Here is a 22509-nt window from a genome sequence, read left to right on the forward strand (position 1 = left end):
ACTAGCCACGAGAAAGTAAAAAATCATTCTTCGGAATCGATATACTTTTCTCTCCAACCCTGAACAAATAGACCCAGGTTAAGCTAACCAAAAAATCGTAAGAACTAACAGTTTAGGAAAATAGAAATCATTTAACAACCTTTTGCATCCGTCATCCTAAACCTTATGTCATTTAAAAACCTAGGAAATAAACAAACAATCGTTTTACACAATTGTGAAATAGATAACAAAAAATACGACCTTGTAATCACACCTCATACACAAACAGTTGGATACATTCGAACAAAACGACAAACACTAAAAAGAAAAATAATAACGAAACAAAGACGAATAACACGAAAAAGATTTTCAAAAAATCGAAACGCATTTTCAGAATCAGAAACCAACAGTTTAGACGAACTTTACAAATTAAAAGAATCAATAGATAAAAATTGCCCACTTCACGATCAATTATATTTTTCTGACTCAGAAACAACTTCAAATTCATCAAAAAGAGGAAAAAGAAGAATAAAAAAGCAGTATAAACACAAACCAGTACATTTATACAATTGGAATCAACCAATTCGACACATTAATAATTACATATTAACAGTCATCGAACGAAAAAATGAGCTCAACGCACACCCCAGGTGACGAAACCCCAGATGATGATGAAATCTTTCCTTTTATAGTAGATGCAACCACTGATAGAGGACAGCATATATTTTGCAAAAATTTACTATTAAATTTATTTGAACCCGGAATCAGTCCATGTAAAACAGAGTTCCCAGATGTAAAAATCAAAAGACAAATCATAGACCACTACTTAAAAGATATATGCAACATAACACAACAGTATGGAATCTACTCCATAGAATTCACCTCACCAAACCATAATCATAGAAAATATACAATTCAAACAGACGATCTTGATTTAGAATTTTCAAAAGTTTTTTCAGAATATATAAAAAGCATCCAATATCATAACTCACAAAGAGCAAACTCCATATTCACCAATGAAGTTTTCGCAATAATATATAGTTATATTTCGATATTAGAAAACGAAATCCCAATAACAAATGTCTCACCGACAGAAACATCTAAACATTTAAGAGTACGACATGAAATCACACTACTCTCTAGTTATTTAAACATCATTAAAGAAAATTTCACGAAAGACAAAGTTTCACAACATACAAAACACGATCTACAAAAAATTTTGGCATGGTTCATAATAGATTATTTCACACACAATATTGATTTAATTGCACAAGCAAGAAAAAATTTTAGACCCCAAAACTCGAACGATGATACCGCTATCACAGAACAATCAGATTATGTTTGGGACCCCGAATGGTCTCATCCCGCATTTATAAGCTTCCCACAATCAATCTCAAGTCAAGCAATAAGTACGATATCTTACATAAGAGATTATGTAAAAGTAATACCATTCACCATTGATGCAACAACATTAAACTATAATACATTTTTGCCAGATACACAAAATAATAGTTTAAACTCTACAGTCATACACAACGAAAACCTCAATGGAACTAGGAATCTTACTCAACAAGATATCCAGACACCATCACACTTCATAAATGAAGAAATTGTACACACAACAACTACACAACAAAGTATTTCACCAATACGCCCAAATTTAACAACACCAAGAAATACAAATCCTTCACAAACACAGGTAACCTTACAATCAACCGTTAAACCTTCGGTTGCCCCTAAATATTCACATATGGATTACCAAACATACAGACCCATGACAATACCATCAAAAACACGCAAAACATTCACTAGAAACAACTTTGCAGACCACAATTATAATTATACATCCATCAAAAACATATAATCAACCACAAAGAAATTTTAACCAATATACAAGATCTCGAAATTGGGATAACCCAATGACCCAACCTAATTCAATAAATTTCCGAACAAATTTACATCCTTCACAGGATCGTAGTGAAAATTACCCATTTTTTCAACAAAATAAAAATAAAAAACAGACATCTTATCAAATGGATTATTTATCCTCAGATGATGATTTCTTACAACCAGATATATTTGCACCAAATACTCAAGAATATCGTAGACAAGGAATACAGAAAACACGTACAAATCATAGAAATTTTTCTCCACAACCAATAGATGCACAACATCAACAACCAATTCAACAACAAAATCTAATTAATACACAATCTTTTCAACCAATTCAACAACAAAATCCAATGACTGCACACTCGTATCAACCATCACAAATGCAAAATGAAATACCACTCCCATATTATCTCCAACAACATGAAATAACAAGAAACCAACTTTCAAATTTTTCTCAAATGCCAAATGCAGCAGAATCATTACAAATGACAATGAATCCATACCTTATGGGTGGATCATCAATAACATCAAACAAACCTTTAATGGTTTTCACAGGAACAGACCCTGAATACTCTGTAGAAGATTATTTAAATGCAGTAACAGCAAACCTGATTTTAAATATTGGACCTGAACCAATTAGTACGCCACTACATCAAAACTGGATACATCGACGCACAGCGTTAATACAAACAACCTTAGATGGCGCAGCCCAAAAATGGTTTTCAGTACTACCTCTAGAAATAAAATCAAACTGGAAAAGGTTTACACAGGAATTTTCAAAAATGTTTGACTCCGAAAGAAACAAACAACAACAAAGAGTTTTATGTAATGAAATTCGCAGATTACCAAACGAAACCATCAAGCAATTAGCAGTACGAATCGAAACACTAGTTCGAAAAGCATATTCACTAAATACACACGACTATAAAAACACAAAGATGACAGAAATCTTAATGATGACCTTAACACCACAATTAAGGAAAATAGCAATAAAAAAGAGAGCATCCCATCCTTCTTCAATTCGAGAACCCGATTTAGATTTTCGAAAACTAGAGACAAATTAGAACAAGCAGAAATCACGATGAAACTAGAAGAAACGGAAAATCTGAAATTACAATACGTTAACAGAATTGAAACGACTCCCACTAATATTAATAATATACAGGAATCAGAGACAGACCTCGTTGAAAAAATCACTGAAATACTCAATATTTACGAAAAGAACCCAAACTTTAAAGGCAAACCATCTTTCAAAAAATGGTGTAATTATTGCCGACGATACGGACATAGTATTTCCGAATGTAGACAAAAACAGCAAGACAATCAAAATAAACCTCAAAAATATAAAGAACCAGATAAATCATTCTATCAATACATGAAAAAAGATCAAAATCTACCGAACAAAACAGTCTACAGCAACAACAGTTCAGGAAAACCACTCCCGAACAATACAAATTATACAAGAAATCAATCACCATATAACTCAAGTTATAGAGGAAGATCACCAGAACGAAGAAACACGCATAATTCATCACAAAATCACTACAATAGAACAAATAGTCGAAACAACTACTCCAGATCACATTCAAATACACAACGATTTGTTTCTAGATCTAATTCCCAATCAAAAAATAACTACTATCCAAACAACCAATCACGAAATTCATCATACAATAGGAATAGAAACTACTCCTATAATCGACATAGAAGTTATTCAAACAACCGAAACCAGAATTACCCGAACAATCGATCAAGGAATAACTCATATAATAGATCGAACTATAACAGACCAAACAATAATTACCAAAACAGATCGCGAAATAATTCACAAAATCGACACTCAAGTTATAATAATCGTTATAGAAATTATTCCCAATCACCACACCGGAATAATAATAACTATAATAATTCTAATAATCGCCACAGAAGTAGTACACCTAAACATCAAAGACATATTAATCAAGTACAATCTAATCCAGAAACAACATCAGACCCTCCAGGTATTGATGACACAGTAACTGATACGTTACAACTCAATCAAATAAACTGTACATCATCAGATTCAGAAAGTGATACAGAAAACACTCTTTCTATCAATATGATAAAAGTCGAAAATGACTATGAATCTGTCATATATGAACAACCTTTTTCATCACACATATATGAAAATCAATCAGAATTTCTTCAAAATTATTACACTACACCCATAAATTCCACACCAACGACGCAAGAAACAAATGAGATTAACACTACAAATCAAACCATTAAAAATATCAAAACAAAATGCTTGAATACAAACCACATTTATCAAAATATACAAAAAGAACAACCCAAAGAAAAAATTTGGACAATACCATTTCTCTTAGAAAGCCCAAGAAATAAAGAATTTCAACCACCAGACCTTGAAATAGATTTTTTAATTGATTCAGGAGCAGAATCAAACATAATAAACATCCCCACATGGAATGAAATAAAAACTTTACACCCAAAGCTAACACCTCTTGAAACCTCCAGTAAGTTAGCAACAGCACAAGGATCAACATTGATAAACTACGGAAAAATCCAATTATTTCTCCTCCCCACCAGAACAATGGAGCAAAGCAAAATTTTAAATAAGCCATTTAAACAAATATTCCATATCACTGATATTAAATATAATATCATTGGAATACCATTTATTTCAAAGTATATACCAACAATTAACATACTAAATAGTAAAATATTAATCAAAGATAAATATACAAAAACAAAAGAAACATCCTTAACATTTTTTCAAAGATTAAATAAACAACCACCATTCTTTTCAAAATTCTACCCGATATTAAACCAACAAAGAAAACACTTGAAACCACTATCAGGAAACATCTATAATTTTTCAATCAAACAAGTTCACCAATATGATAAAGAACAAAACAAACAAAAATTTTATATGTCAGATTTTGAATTCAAACCTATTCACAAATTTTTCAAAATCACAATCTCATCAATAAAATATTTGAAAAACTCGAATTCAGATATCATTTCCTTACATGTTTATAACAACACACCTTACCAAGTAACATTACCTTTAGGACTTTTAGGATATTGTGAAACCAACGCTACAATATCACCAATACACGAAAAAGCCTATCGCGTAAATAATATACTCCAATTACTAGATATTTGCCAATCTACAATTCTTAATGAAGAATTATCTATAAATAATATAATAAGTAACGAAAACAGAAATACGGATTATTTCACAAAAACTCCATATTTCAAACCTACATTCAACATAAGTAACTACACAGAGGACCAACAGAAATTTTTAACAATGTTTAATTTCCAACATTCACAAATAACACAAGACGAATTCGAAAAGTTAGCCAAACAGCTAATTAAATATTCATCAGTCTATGCAACATCAAAATTCGATGTTGGAAAAATCAGCTCATCACTACATCTCCCGTTAAAACCAGACGCAGTTTTCAAAAAACAGAGAGCAAGTAAAGTACCAATTCACTTACATGATAAAGTAAACAGATTACTCGATATTTTAGAACAATACAACATTATATCACCAGTTAATAAAGAAGAACAACCAAAAGGGAACACATTTATCAACCCCGTTATCATTCTAGCTAAACGAGAATCATTAAAAATCGTTCTCGATGCTAGATACCTCAATTCACTTATAGATGAATCAAAATGTAATTGGCCCATTGAACCAATACAAGTTATTTTAACAAAAATAAACGGCAAATACTTTACAACCGCCGATATGAATAGTGCATACAATCAAATGCCACTAGATGAAAAATCACGACGTTTAACACAATTTGTTATCGGAAACCAACAATATGAATTCAACCGCTTATTCTATGGAATATCCATAGGACCAGCAGCATTTTCAGCTTTTATGAGCAAAATTTTTAGACCACTAATACTCAAGAAAAACGCAATCACCTATTTAGACGATGTTTTTATGCAATCACAAACAAAAGACGAGATGTTCAATGTTTTAGAAAAATATCACCAAATACTTCAGAACGAAAATCTGAAGGCCGCCCCCGATAAATCACACTTCTTTTTGACAAGAGTTAAATTCTTAGGACATAATATAGAAAGAAAAACAATCACCCCATTGAAATCACGCATTGACGCTATTCAAAAACTTCAACCACCAACAAATAAAAAGAAAATCCAAGAATTTCTTGGAATGTTAAACTTTTTAAGTAAATATGTTTATAAAATGCAATTATATCTACGACCATTTTAAAACATCCTTAGACAACAAAATAATTTTGAATGGAACACAGAACATCAAACACGATTTGAAGAAATAAAGAAACTTTTAACTGAACAAATTTCAAACACAATCCCAGATTCAAATCAACCATTTTATGCAATGTGCGATGCTTCGAACTTTGGCATCGGTGCAGCACTATTACAATCACATAATGGTACAAATAAAATGAACCTCATATCAGCAAATTCTCGATTATTCACTCAAGCAGAGCTACGACTCTCAACTCTAATGAGAGAATGTACAGCCATAATATATACACTAACAGAATATGAATTTCTGATACTTGGATCAAAACATCCTACAGTTCTATTCACAGACCATAAACCAATCATCTTTCTTTTTACACAAAAATCTAACCCAAACCACCGAGTTTACAGATTTCAACTAATTCTAATGAAATTTCCAAACTTACATATAGTTTGGACTGCAGGAAAAAATCTTGCATTACCAGACACCTTAAGTCGAAATACACCACCTGAATTACTTACACGAAAAACAACAGTTGAAATACCCAAAAACATAAAATTCTACCTTGCAGAAAACGAAACATCACCCCGATTGGAATGCAAATATGCAGTAAAAACTGACGTTGAACAATCACAAATAAATAGTTTACAACATTTCCCACTTTATTTAGATTGTCAAAATAATCATTATGAAGTTGATCTACTTGGAACATCAACTTTCAAACCAATCCCATATTCTCAATGGATAAAAAATAACACCCAACAAAAACGAACAAAACAACACCCACCTAAGAAAGACCATTTTCCACTAATTGAAAAAGAAAATTTAACTGATAAAATAAATTTATCAGGACCACAAACAAATGATTCAAAATACACAATAAATCAAGTTTTTGACCTCCACGACCCACTTGATACAATACCCTTATCTAAATTCGAAATTGAAAACATTTTTCTCCCTCCAACAGAAACAATTACAATTTCAACACTGAAACAATATCAAAATCTTGACCCGATAATTAGACAACTAAAATCATGGCACAAATATAAAACTAAACCTGTCAAGGCAGATTCAACCATTCTAGGAAACAAAACACTCCTCCGATACTTTCGAAAATTCAACAATACAACAATTAACGAAAACACAGACCTTCTAGAATACAAACTAAATGAATCTACAGTTCCCTGTCTCCCTTTAAGTATGATTCTCATAGCTTTTAATATTTCACATACACAAAATATTAAAGGACACTCTGGATCAGAAAAAACATATTCAAACTTTATACAAAATTTTTACTTCCCAAATGCACCAATTTGGATAAAAGTACTATGCAATGATTGTATAGTATGTCAACTAAATAAACCTTACCCAAATCAAAAACAAATAGCACAAAAACAAGATTTTAAAGGACAAAGCTTGTACTTTAACCATCGTATCTCATTTGATACTAAAGGACCAATTTCACCCTCATCCGAAGGAAACTCCTACATTATGGTAATTGTTGACGCATTTACACATTATGTAGCACTTAACCCAGTACCACATTGTAACGCTTATTATGCTTACACAACGCTTTATGAACACTGGATAGCAAAATTCGGACTACCAGAAATTTTAGTCACAGACAACGGTACAGAATTCATAAATAATGAAATTATCACACTATGTCATTTATACAACATAAAACACAAACCACGTACATCTCATGCACCTTGGACAAACGGCTTAGTCGAAGGTATGAACCGTTCATTACAAGAATATCTTAGATGTATCATCAACGGAAATGATACAAAATATACCGAATGGTCAGCAGATGTAAAATTATTTCCCTTAGCATATAATTCACAAATTACGACAACTTTAGGAATGTCACCATACGAAATGGTTTTTAACCAAAAGCCACGCAAACCAATAATGTTTACAGCAAATTCTCATAAAAACGCACAAGGTTATTGTCAACCAAATAAAGACTCAATTTGTTATAACCTACCTTTACATACACACGATGAAGATCATTTTCATCACCCACAAATTCTTAAACTAGCCTCCGGTACACACACCGAATGGATTCTAAATAGAGATAAAAAACACAATGAAATTTATCAAAAAATAACAAAAAAGTTATTACAAAGACAAAACATTAATGAACAAATCAATTCACGTTTTACACCAGCCTCCGAATTAAAAATTGGAACATTTGTTTTAATACCTAATTTTAATACTCAAAAAGGAATTTCTAAAAAATTACAACCCCTTCGAAAAGGACCATACCAAATAATTGCAAAACCCACTGATGTCACATATAAAATTACCGACTCAAACAAAAAAGAAATCGTTCAACATCGAAACAACCTATTACCTTATTACCCAAAAGAATACGCACTCCGCGAATTAACTCAATTATATTCTTTCACAGGATTAAAAATCATTCAAAATGAACCACATCTGAAAAACACAGAACAAAATGATAACCCCACCGAAAATCAAAACACAAAACCAACCGCCACCAAAAACAATACACAAAACCATAAAGAATCCCCAAAACAAAGAAAAAATAGAAAAATGACCGAACAAATAATACCCCAAGAACAAATCGACAAATCAGAAAATAGAAAAACAACAAGACTCCGAAATCAACCACGTAAAAACTATAAAATATTCATCCCCCAATCTAAAATTTTAAAGAAAGTGGAATTTCAAAAGTAATTTTAACATTATACTTCACAATCTTGAAACCTCCGAAACATTTTTCATTTACATTTTTCAAAATAACATGCTGACAAGTACGCAATAATTCTAGTTCAAAATAGACCAATAGGATTCATCCAATCCGTCACTTTCTCTAACTCAAACTAAGACCAATTAGACGAATAATATAGAACTCCAGGCACATCTATAACTATAACTTTACGACCTCCAGGTCAAAAATAAGCAAACCACTCCAACTTGACAACTAAAATAAATATCACCATAATACCGTACCCCTCCCTTATCTAATAACCCAAAGATCAACAATATTTCCCCAACTCAGACCACGAATACCCCCAAAACAAATTTGTTAACTTAGCCTAAAGTAACAAAATGAACATTTTAATTAGCCTAAAGTATAAAAATCTCACCATACCCCGGATCATTTGACAAACAAAAATAAAGAAAAAGACGACCTCCCGATCACCATGAAAATTGCCCCCAACAATTTTTTACAAAACTCAACCCACTTGTCAAAAAACTAATAAATAATCCGACCACACTTGAAAATCGCCTCAAACAGCAAAAAATATTCGACCAAGAGATCATTTCTTAAATGCTCTTCTCTCAATCAGTTACTCAAATACTCATAAATCTTAAACATTTTTTTACAATACTTGAAACCTTTATAATATTTCTTTTTGATATACTTGAATCTTTTCTAATAACCCTAATCATTTTTTGTAACATTTTTTTAATTTTCTACACTATATTCGAACTATTTCTCCAACTTTCCAAAACCCTTGATTATATCCACAGGTACGATTCATACAACTTGTCTAAATGATACGAACAATTTTCAGTAGAACTGATATTTTTTTATTGTTTGTAATTTTCATAGCATTCTTATCATCCCTCATTTTGACCATATGTAAATGTATAAAGAAAGCAATCTTCACATTTGCCCTAGCAACAATCCTTCTAATTCTTTTTTTGGAAGAATATTATAATAAACACAAATTTTCTCACTAAAGTAATAATTCAAAAAACTATCAAAAATTGCTACCCAACAGTCACAAAGTCAGTCTTCACCGACATCATCCCAAGATAACCCAACACCACCTTCAATTACTCAAAATCCTCAAACATCTACACGAATTTCTTTTCAAGACAATCCATACACTTTTGAAGAACGACATGCTCGTTTATCAGAACCACTAGAACCAGTTCAACGACAAGCACCTCTAAGCGAACCAACATATAACCTATACCCAACACTACCACAAGAACTAAGTAGAATAAGAAATCCTAGTCAAAACCAAAATACAGTCGAAATAAATAGACAAATTATACATCCTCGACGAAACAGAAATTTTCAAACTCCCCGAGTTCATTTTGATATACCTCAATCCCCATCAAAAAACACTCCAGAAAACCCCATTAGTATATTACCAGAAACCCCTACGCTTCTTTCACAACGTAGCACCTCAAGCCTACCATCAGATTACTTAGGTTCAACACCAACATCTGAGCAAATACGTGAAAATCCTTTCAACCCCACAAACCAAACATCACGATTCCCATATTGGACTACACATTCATTTACACAAGGTGAACCAAATTTAGTCAATGACCCCATAGATATTTCTACGGATACAACAACATCCTCATCACTACCAGAAACATTATCACTACCATCAACACCATCAATAAGCCAGATTTCACCACCACCTTTTAACTTAAATTTTCCAAATAATCTCGACGCCAGATATCGAGAACAATCATCAACAAATATTCCTTTAAGATTAGATTGGAATACATTTACAGCACCTCCACCATTATTTGGACAACATCAAGAAAGTAACCGCCTTCATAACTGGGCACTTAATAGATTACAATATCGCCAAGATATTCACAACGATATCCGTGATCACAATATTCAAATACTCCAACAAAACAGTTTACAATTAAAGTTTGAAATCACAGTTAAGTTAAACAATATTACCCAACATCCCTACCCATTAAACCCACCTAACATAACAGCTCAATCACTACCACCACCGTTTATAACTACTGAAGTAATATACAAATACGACAGATATACCAAAAACACAATTGGCTACATTACATTTTATAATCCATACTCAGGATTATCATACACATGTATATTCTAAAATTATTAATTTTTCTCCAACTCCTTTTTCTAGTAATCTCAAATCAAAACATAAACCCTTCCCCTCGTACAGGACCACAAGATTTATTAGTAACACATTACGATTGTGAAGAAAATGAACAAAAAACACTACACAAATATGCAATAAATCAAGTATCACAATGTGAAACAGAACCACAAGCTATAGAAACCACAAATGTAATAGCAACACTCTATTCAAAAGCCCGAGCAACAACAGTTACAGGTTATAAATTCACAGCAACATTTTCCGAAAAGAAAGTACATTGTTCACAAGTCTCGAACGGAAACAAAAACCGACTTGACCATGAATCATTCTATCAGAGTAATATAGAACGTCTTTTACATCTCAATCCCGACGATTGTAAAAATGAATTACTTAGACTAAACATCACACAAAATAAAAACTCCGAAAGAAAGTTAGTTAACTTTCAAGTTTTTTCAGACTCTGTACATCAATCACAACTTGAAAGACACCAAGGACATATAAAACTAGACGACAAATACCCGTATAACGGCGCACACGGACGATTAACCTATGACCTACACGATAAACATTGGATACCACACATTGGCATAAATAACCCATCAAACTGCAAAGCGAACACAAAAAATAAAGGATACCAAGAAATAATGTTTTTCGATTGGAAAATACAACTCGAAAAAATACAACTAACACGAGATTTATCAGATAATACAATGATCTATCAAGGAATCCGATTACCTTGTAAAAATGATCAAGGTTATTGCGACCCTACAACGAGAACACAAGCAACAATTGTTTGGTTCCCCGAAGATACATGTACAACATTTCAAGTAGCAAGAATACACGCTCGTATGATAAAATTTCACGAAAAATACTTTATACAATCAGTTCCATATGAACAAGTACATCCATCACGAAAACAAAGTACTAATTTTAGAAACATACACAATATAGAAAATAAATTGACACGTTTTCAAATATATCAAGAAACAGAACTTGCATGTAAATATAGAAATCCACTCCATAAAACACAATACTCTGAAATATTAGTTGAATACGAAAAAGGATTCGACATGACCACTGGAAAAATAAAACTTGACCCATATGCCACAGGTCATCCTCCAAACGAAGGAACATCCTATATACCAGTTAATTTTGAAAAAAGCAACGGACAACCTGGTGGACATCTAAAACCCCATGACACCAGAAGCACACGCTTACAAGAATTATCACTAATGAATACTACATATTTCGGTAATATCCACTATGATATTCATTTAGATATGAAACTAGATTATACAATTAGCCGAATTTTTCAAGAAATGTCACTCTCCGAATTAGAAACACTACACCAACTATGCGAATTAGAACGAACACAAATATTACAATCACTTGCACTAGCAGTATTAAAAATACCCTATGCAGGATACTTATTATCTGGAAATAGATCAAATTTTTTAGACTATGAAGGAAACATCTTATGGTTTTATACATGTACTAAAAAAGTATCACCACTATACGTTTTTGAAGATAAACGATGTTATAAAAGAATCCCCATCTTTTATAAGAATAAAGTACATTTCGTGGATACACTTTCACGAAGAACCTATTTCTGGGATACCGCAGTCCCATGTGGATCAGAAAACAGCCACAATGTAGTACAACTAAACCCTGATGAAAATAAATATTATCTTCTCACTCCATATCCCACATTAATGCAATCACTCAAAAAATTTTCACCAGAAAGCATTCGCGCTATTGCTCGAAACCCAAATATAGACTTACAATCAATAGGAATCTATTCAAAATCAGATATTCAACATCACATTAGAACACAACAATTCCAAGAATTATTAACACAAATGGACACTATACAAAGACAATCAATAGACCAAAATTTACGCAAACTTGCAGAAACCGCAGGATTTGCCGATATCTACACGCAAGACTATAGCGGATATTTTAAAGACATTAAAGATTATATATATCTAAACGGTGAAAAATACCGTCCCCAAGATATATCACCAATTAACATTTTTAGCTTTGTTACACTCAAAAATGAGATCCTCGATTTTCTAGGATGGCCCTACTACATCTTAGAAAAATTGACTATTTTATACGCAATGTTTAACTTTATTGGATTTCTTTTCTCACTTTTAAAAGGAATCTACAACACATGTGCTATACACACACAAGTAAACAGACAAGCAAGCGTAGCACGCATACTATTTGCAGGATTTTTTGGAATCTTTTCTACATCTATAAACAAAATTCTTTTAGACGCACAAATAAAAGAATATAACACAAAAATAGCAACACGACAAAATACATACGACGAAGAACATAACAATGTAGACATAACGCCAACGGCACCACAATTACCACCCCTACCAAATAACCATCCACTATCCCTAGTCCCACGAAACTTTCGAAATTTAGCCATCACACATAACCCAAATTTTCGACTCACCACATCACAAAGTCCCATCCAACATATAATGACACACCAGTCACAAGATGATAATACTTATGAACAAATTATTGAACAACCCCATACCACCGCTTTTCAGTCTCAAAATAATCATTTTTTTAGCCCACGATGAGCCGCCAACTTGGATCACTACACCGATCAAATTCCCACCCAACCAATCTTACCTCTACAATCCCAATAATACCACTTTTTGCTTTTCCGCCACCCGATTTTCCATCTAGTAATGTAACATCAGGCATGAATTCCGACACTAATTCACACATCTCAGTTTTATATTCCATCTCACAACTCACTAACCCGAATATTGAAACCCCCGATGAATTTGCCGACTCAGAACCATCCCCATCCAATAATTTTCATAACTCTTCTAATTTTTCTCAACCCCCTTTTCAACCCATATTATCCAATAACCCTGACCCAATCACTTCCACACCCTCTTATGCTTCCCAAGTTACCCCAACCTACTCCTCATTTCATTCTGACCAATCATCTCATTCTCCAGACACCCCCCGAATCTCCCCAGAGCTAGATAATTTTATTACCCTCCAACAACAACCCTACCACCTTAATACCCCAACCATAAACCAAATCTCATCCACTATAAATTCATCCAACCCCCCTACCCCTACACCCTCTTCAAATTATACTGAATCATTAGCACCATCATCCACATCAACTGAATCTTCACTCAACACTAATAGAGCTTACCGCACTTTTAAAAGAAAGTTCCCCAACCATCCTTTCCCAGCAAAACCAGGAACAGCCCGTGAATACATCAACCACCCCAAGCATACTAACACAAAAGAATTTTTAGCCATCACCTTACCCTCATTCCCACAATACACCTTAAACACCCCCCACGACACTAACGAAACACGCAACTTTGTAGATGAATACGTTTTAATGCCCACTCTCTCTTGGACCTCATATTATCATTTTACTAACCCTCTTTGCTTACCTTTATCTAACACTCACATCGATATAGAGCGAAATACGGACATGCTATATCGACTCACTACACCACTAACCGCTAGACAATTTACTTACGTTGGATATAAAAAATCACTAAAAACACACACTGCACCTAGAGCTAACGAATATACACTCGAATACTATGATCACAACATCATCAGAGCTAACCAAGATCAATTCTTAGACGACGATCGCTTCGCTAATCCACAAATTACCGAGAAATTTTTCATCAAGACACCATATATATTTACACTAAACATCTTCGACCGAAAGTTTGATCACATTATTTCAGAAGCACTAACAGACACACAAGCATACGAAAGTTTTAAAGAACGCTTCCAAATATTTTAACTAACCTTTCATTTCCTTGCACCACACGAAAGAGATTTACACTGCTCACACGATATTATGTTGCGCACTAAACAAACCCACACATATAGTTATTATCGCTTCATCCAAAATCACTTTGACCTACACACACCCTCTAGACAACCACACCATCGTTTTCAATTCATTAATTCCAAATACACTTCACCATTTTTCCTAAATTTCACATATTGCATTAAAGATACTAACCTTCATGGTATTCTTCGCAATTATGATCCCATAACCCAAATGTACATCTTCTGTCCCATCACCAAGACCTTCAACGCCGAAGAATCCCGACCCTTCCTTATCCCGCACGAGTTTGTTCAACCTATAGAAATCCCCATTTTAGAATTCATCCATAACACTAAATTCAATCACAAATTATATAATCTAATCCAAAACACACCTTATGAGTTTGCAGTTGGCACTGAAGAACTAACCACTATTAAGGCACTTCAATTGCTTTGGCCACTGCTTCAGACTAAAAATATCATCCGCATCTTAGCTAAACTACTAACAACTTCCGATCTCATCCACGACATCTTCCCCCACGGTTTTTTCCCCGACGACTAACAGGTAAGTAAATGAATATTACTAACTAATTAAAATATTAAAAACTCACCATTCTTTATCCATGTTTTCTTTAGATTTTTAGCCTTCATCCGACAATCACCTACAAAAACCACAAAAGACAAATAAAAATCACAAATTTCATCAAACAAATTTCAAAAATTCTATTAATCTCTTACACTTATAAATTTATAAATTTAATACCAATGCAGTATATTCATTTCTAAAATTCTCCCCACAAGCAGTAAATCTAATTATGATGAAAATTTGTAACTTAAAATTCCCCCATAACTAGCAGTAAATTTCCAAATTCTATGCAGTAAATTAATAAAAAGCAAATGCAGTACTAACCTTTTGATATTTTCATTCATTCGCACAGAAATTCTATCCACACTCGCACAGCTCGCCCACGAAGAATTGTTTAAAATAATGAATTTCAGTTTCAAGTTTTCACACTCAACAACTCTAACACACGATAACAAGTTTCAAACTTTCCTTTAACCCGGTTGGAAAGGAATCATATACTAAACAAAACTAACCAACGCAGCTTACTAAATACCACAAATCATAGAATAACAGCATGACTAAGAAAAGGAAACCAACGGTACCCAAACCGGATTAACCCAGTTTAAAACTGGATAATTTATTCTTTTGAAGACTATTATAAAGTCTAAGAAAGAAATAATAAAACACAAAAAAGTCGAAAGACAAACCCATACCACGAACAATTTGCTTTTTGGAAAAAGGACATAACCAACAAGACATAAGAAAAACCACAACAAACCCAACATAAAACGTTGTCACATAACAGGACCCCTCACAAAAACCGCATGAAATCATACTCCCACTCCTGGCCTAACCCACCAGGAAGGACGTCCTGAGCATGCTCTATAGCCGGCCTAACCCACCGCGCTACATCCACGCTTTGTGACCACACCTCTATTTTTAATAAGAGCTACTCAAGTGTGAGTAACTCTTCAAAATAACCGAACTAAAACAAAAAGCTTTTGTGAAAACAACTAACTAAAATCATAATTAAAAAATATTAAACTAATAAATGTTTTATAAAATGTAAATTACATTATGCAATACATAGATCAGAATACAACACCAAGGACGAACATCTAAAGACAAAACGACCCCACTACACTCGAGAGAGAATGGCCAACCACAATCGATATGCCACTCACAATCACAACTCAAAGGATTTAGAGTACGACTTGACTTCGCAGAAAAGGACTTCATTGAACTAGACCAATGACCACCTCGATGTTCAAGTATACGTACAGATCCGAGTAACCAGGCATCCCCTCCACGCACAATCTCCACGCCATTCCCAAACTAGATCAGACACAAAAGAAGTTCTCCACGCAGAACAGAAAAACCTGACATAGCCAACCATTCTGAAATCAGATTTGAGTTTGTTGCAAAGACTTAGTCGTTGTCACTAGAAGACACAACGTCTTATGTCTCTAACTCCAGCTTCCTGGAACTTCTTTAACAAAGAGGAAACGGAAGAAAATGATGTTCGCCAAAAACCAACGTCCATCATCCATCCTTCGAATTGCAGAAGAACTATTCTAAAAAACTCTGTAAAACCCGGATGGGTGGAACCTGATCTAAACTACATTTTATGATTGGATAAATTAGATATTTTACCAATGTAAAGTATTTAATATTAACCAATCATGATCCATCTAACTAACAACCCACTTATTTGTAAGTGCTGAAGTTACTTGTAATTTCAGCACCAGAGAGATTTGAATTTAACTTAGAAATTAGTTGGACTCTCCCGAGCACTTCAGCAGCCGCAATAAACCAGTATACCCTAGATCTATTGAGCCTAGCAGAGACTAGTTAAACAACCTGAGACTAGATAGTATAAGAGTAAGATTAGGATCGGTATTAGACTAAGAAGTTGCACGAATCTATCCGGCCGAAAATAAGATAGCGTGACGAGCAGACGGTGTACCCTATCCGAAATTACTCTATGAGTTATACACTCCAGTCATAACTCAATAGGTATTTTTTCATTCAGCTGGAAAATCTTAAAATTAAAGTTTTCCTTTCGAAAGCTGTGCACGTTTTATCCCGTCATTTCCGTTTTTGTAATTGAAGAGCGTAACTTTTCTTACTTTTAGCAAATTAACCGAACCGAACATTTAAAAAAAATCTAACATCTAGCCTCAAAAACTCAAATTTCAAGTTTTCAAAGCAAACTGAAAAGCTGGAAAAGTTTCGGATAAACTTCTTCTTCTGACCACTTTTGTGCTTCTCAGACTACATTCATTGATATTTCATAAGATCCACATGATGAAAAGAAGAAAACTGCTCGAAACACATCGAGATACACATTTTGAGGTAACCAGTGAAACTGTCAGCGGATGACCGACTCCAATTGAATTGGAATGTTTCATATAATAGCCCAAATTAAGTTGCAAAATTAGTGAGCTTGAAAGCTTGAAATTATATCGAGAAAACTAACTCTCAAACGGAATGGTTTTTTGAAAACTTTAGACACTTGGGGGGGGGGGGGGGGGGATAACGGGGCGAAATGAGCAATTTGCCTGCAGCAGGGTTTCCACAATCTCCCAGCAGGTGGTCATGTTGCTACTGTTGGATGGCTTGCTACTGCTGTTGCCTACGTCCAGAGAGATGGAGGTGTCTTTTTCCAGGTACCTTCTGGTTTGTTCAGGTGTGCACTGAGAGATCATCTCCATCACAGAGAGTGCAATTCCAAAATAAGATCTCACACAGTCCTGAAATATAACGGCGCACAGTTCATATACCTAGCTAAGGGTTCCTAAAACCAAAATATCACAAGATTTTTTCCCGATAATTGAACCCAAATAGTCAGTTTTCAAAACTCGATATAAAAGTCCATATGGTCATTTTTCAAGTTTTCAAAGCAAAAACTGGAAATATCTTAAAATAAGTTCAAGAAACAAAAGATACTAAGTGTCAGACAGCCTTCTTCTTCTGACCACATTTGTACTTCTCAGACTTAAGGATTATGGCAGCACTTACCAGGTTGTTTTTGTCCTTAGCGCATCTTTCGACAGTGTTTCCGAAGAACCAATTCAGGAGGCTCTCAGAGTTCTTGTTGTTACTGTCGAAGAACAAATCCAACACCACTTCCTAAAATGAATATGCTTACACTTCTAAGAAGTTACTTCAGTGCCGTTTGCTCCATATTTCTGCATCCATTTCCTAGAACTAATCAAAAAAATTTCACAAGCGTGGAAATATACATTTTTTTGCGTTCTATAGAACTGCATCTAAGACGAAAAGTCCTAAAAACCTATTTTTTTAAATTCAAATTACTTGAATCATTCATTGAAGGTGAAAAAATTTGGTTTCGGTGGTGTTTTCATTCAAATTCGACTGACTCATGTAAACGTTATATTGAGTGGGGTCGTGTGATAATCGCAATTTGAAACCCTCAAAAAATCCTCTGAATAATAACTGTGATCAGAATATTCTGTGCTACCTGTACAGCAATTAACTAAATTTAGTCTACTTTTTATACCTACTTCTAAGTAAACATTTTTACTACTTTGTTGTAATTTGCGTTTCGTTTCCTCAGCTTAACCAAGGCAACCAAAATTTTGGATTTTAACAAAACTGTTCAATTTCGTTTTCTTTTTAAGACTTGGTTTGGCCATTAGCAGTAAATTCGAGAAGTAAATTCGACACATTTTCACAAAAACCGGAAGTGATTTTAAAGAAAGTTCGGAAAAAGAACATGTTCGAGACCAATTTAAGTTTTTTTCTTGCAAAGATTTTTTTTTGGAAAATTCTGCGCTTATTGCACAGCATAAAGGCAATGTAGTTATTCAAACGACTGAACTTCTTACTTTTTGAAGCAAAAATTAAATGAATTTTCAGCATTGAGAAACTCTCCACGATTTCTAAAATTTAAGCGCAACACAGCGACTCTCAGTAAAACTCAACTGGTAAAATCAAATGAAAAAATTAACTCATCGTTATTGTTTCATTTTTTTGAAAAATGAAAAATAACCTAGTGAAAAATGAAAAATGTCTATAAGTAAGAATTAAATTGACAAGGCTTACGATTATTTTACGACTCGAGGCTGAAAATTGCCTAGCAATTTATTGCTTATTTAAAACTAATTCTGCTTCGACAATGGCAGGTTTGTTTGTCAAATAAACTTGATAAACACTACAAAACTTGATTTTCAAAGAGAACGATTGGCTATTTAGCACCAGATGGCATCGAAAAACTGAATAAATACTAAAAAAAAAATTTAGTACAAATTTATTGAGGCTCAGCAGTTGTTTTCAAGTTACTCGGCTTTTTTGAAATCTTGAGCCTGTGTTGCTTAAAAAGCAAACTGGGCGTACTCAAATGAGTACAAACTATTGGCGCGCGTTGTTTATATGCGGCTAAATATAAACGCAGTGGCGCAAAGCGATCAATTCTGGCTACGGCCGGGTGATCAAATATTTGAATGGCCTTCCGAGTTGCCCGTTTTCTTAAATTTGCAAATAGTCTACTTCTGCGAGTTGTCGCAAAACTAAAAAAATGATCTACAAATCTTAGCATGTATTTACAAGCTCTTAATCCTTGAAGCTACATTTTATAGCAGACTCCTCCTCCACCAAAAAATGACGAAGAAATGAAAATCTTAAGTTTAATTCGGTTTTATCTTTTTTTTTTGATTTTTTGTTTGCAATTATCACCAAGTTTTGATGTAGTAGAAACTATAATGATGCAATAGAACTTTTACAGTGCAGTAGAACCAATGATGCAGTAGAACCAATGATGCAGTAGAAAATTGATTCGTTTTACAACTTGGTGTTCTGGGGTGATTCTTAATAATCTTTATTGATCATCGTTAATTTTTGTAGAGATGATGTTTAACCCAAAAAACAGAATAAAGTTAATATGTTGCACCCATTGAATTGATATGCGTTAACGTTAACAAATGTAGGACTTGCGATTCTACTGTAATACATGCCATAGTAACGTGATTGATTATTCATTTAGTTAAGTAGTGAAACAAACAATTTGTCAAAATTAAAATAACTCGAAGAATTAGTCTTTCCTAAGCCAAAAAAAACAAGAAAGGACCCTCAAATAATAACTCAGGAATTAACTTCACGATTTTTATAGGAAAAAACTAGAGACGATTTGACCCGGGCATCCAAAAAGGGAACCCCTCAGACACATGGGGGGCATGTGTTAATGGTCCCAGGAAGTGTAAATGGCCCTATCAGAACTCGGTGACTAGCGGTTGAAATGGGATCAAATTTTTGTATGTGGTAGGCCTAATTGAGTGAAGTTTAGGTTTAGAACAGCAGACCTCCTGTACCAACTTCCGGTTTTATGCCCCAAACAAACAAACCCACCCCAAACTTTACGAATTCGTTTCTCAGCCCCCAGTGAACGCAGGGAGCCAAAACTAGGAGATATGATAGCTAGTGGCAGGATATTTTTTCTGTTAAATTTTGAACGATTTCGAACGGTTGGATTTCGAGCTAATAGCACTTGGAAAAACATCCCCTTAGAACGCAAAATAATGAGCCAAGGCATATTAACTTTATAGCAGCAACAGACACTAGACACAGATCCCGGAAAAAACCCCTCTTGTGAGTGAAAACCCCCCGGCATAAAAACCGGTGTTAATAGCCACTTCCCGTGAAAAGTGATAATTGATTTTTAAAATTTGATAACTTGTAAAATATTAATCGGATATGGATAGAACTTCGTAGGTAGGATCCACAAGGGGCTTTGAACCCAAATATGATAGATTAACTTTTGGTAAAACCGGGGAGATCTTGAAAATTTTGTGCGTTGTGACTCCAAGATACAGGAAAACCCCAAAAATTAACATCGGAAAGCAAACTATTCCATAGAATTAACCACTGGGAATGGACCGTCATTTTTTAGCGGAGCATACCTGGATGAAAGCTACCTAAAGGCGACACATTCAAAATTTTATGGCGTAAGATCTTGTTCCTCGTGTATGGTGTTGGAACAGAAGAAATAGTTGAAAAGGACTTGATAAAAACTTGATTCAACTTAGTTTGGCGAACTATCTACTAATAGCTAATTTACTAGACTAAAGAAAAGTAGTCGCAGAGGAAATTGGCAGTAAGAGGAGCGAGGCGTGGGTTGTGCTATTAAGTCTTCTGAAAAAATTGAATAGGCGGGAAAGTGATTTGGCTCCCCAGAGGTGATTTGGTTGGCTGAGTTTAACCCCTAATATACGAACTATGTTCCACTGATAGCTAGAAGGTCGGGATTGTAATAGAGTGTAGATGGAAAACTTTGATGCTTGAAAGGAATTAAATACCCACAAAAGTGTCTTTTCCTACCCTCGGTAGGTCGGAGCGTTAATGAAATAATTAAATATTGACCTAAGGAGGCTCACTAAATAAACATAGCATGGTTTGGAGGTTGAGTTGAGCTCGAGTGTCAGAATTTACAAAGGTCATGAATTAAATCGTTAGGATCATATTACTCTTGTTTGCTTGGTCGAATTGTCACAATAACCAGATACCGGGTATCTATTAAGCATGAAAAGATTGATAACAGAAACTGAGTTTGACACATGCCAGTGTTGACAGGGGAAAGGATGTAGCCATAAAACTTGTGTGGAGGTGTGAGACAAGCGGGTGCCAGGACTGATAGGTAATGGCGTGACTCAGCTCAAATTAAGTGTAAATAAAGATAGGGAACTAGAGGGTACCGGAGAGCCTCCAAGAGGCAGAACAATTAGGCTGAGAGAGCGAACGGTTGGTTCTTAGTTAGAGAGAGAACGATTAAGCAACCCGATCAAAATAGTTGATCCATGGATGACGCTAGTGCTTGACGCGAGAATAGTTGAGTCTCATAGTAGCTTAGTTGATTTGAATCCGAGTTTAGTACCGGGCTGAATTAGTTGCGTGAGCAAGTTGCGCCGTTGAAGTTGGTGAGCTTTGAATGGCGCCAAACCAAGACTGACGAGCGAGTTAACGAAGGGATTGGACGGAACTAATCGCGGGCTGGGTTATAAAAGTAGTTAAGTGTTAGTTGGCTCATTAAAGGCTTTGTAAATTCAACTTATTCTTTTGTGACTGAAAAAGGATTTACTTATTGTGTCCACATG

The 22509-nt window shown here is 34.3% G+C and overlaps 1 protein-coding gene across 1 annotated transcript in view; it reads right to left on the minus strand.

The window, feature by feature from the left end:
- Positions 1-22509, minus strand: part of LOC134844575 (uncharacterized) — a 57535-nt gene that overhangs the window by 25857 nt on the left and 9169 nt on the right. The window contains exons 7-8 of the mRNA XM_063861314.1: positions 18422-18532; positions 17962-18153 (exon numbers count right to left, since the gene is read on the minus strand). Of these exons, the coding sequence (XP_063717384.1) occupies positions 17962-18153; positions 18422-18532 (303 nt within the window). The remainder of the gene's footprint in view (positions 1-17961; positions 18154-18421; positions 18533-22509) is intronic.

Source organism: Symsagittifera roscoffensis, chromosome 4 (assembly GCF_963678635.1).
Source record: "Symsagittifera roscoffensis chromosome 4, txSymRosc1.1, whole genome shotgun sequence".
NCBI classification, from domain to species: domain Eukaryota; kingdom Metazoa; phylum Xenacoelomorpha; order Acoela; family Convolutidae; genus Symsagittifera; species Symsagittifera roscoffensis.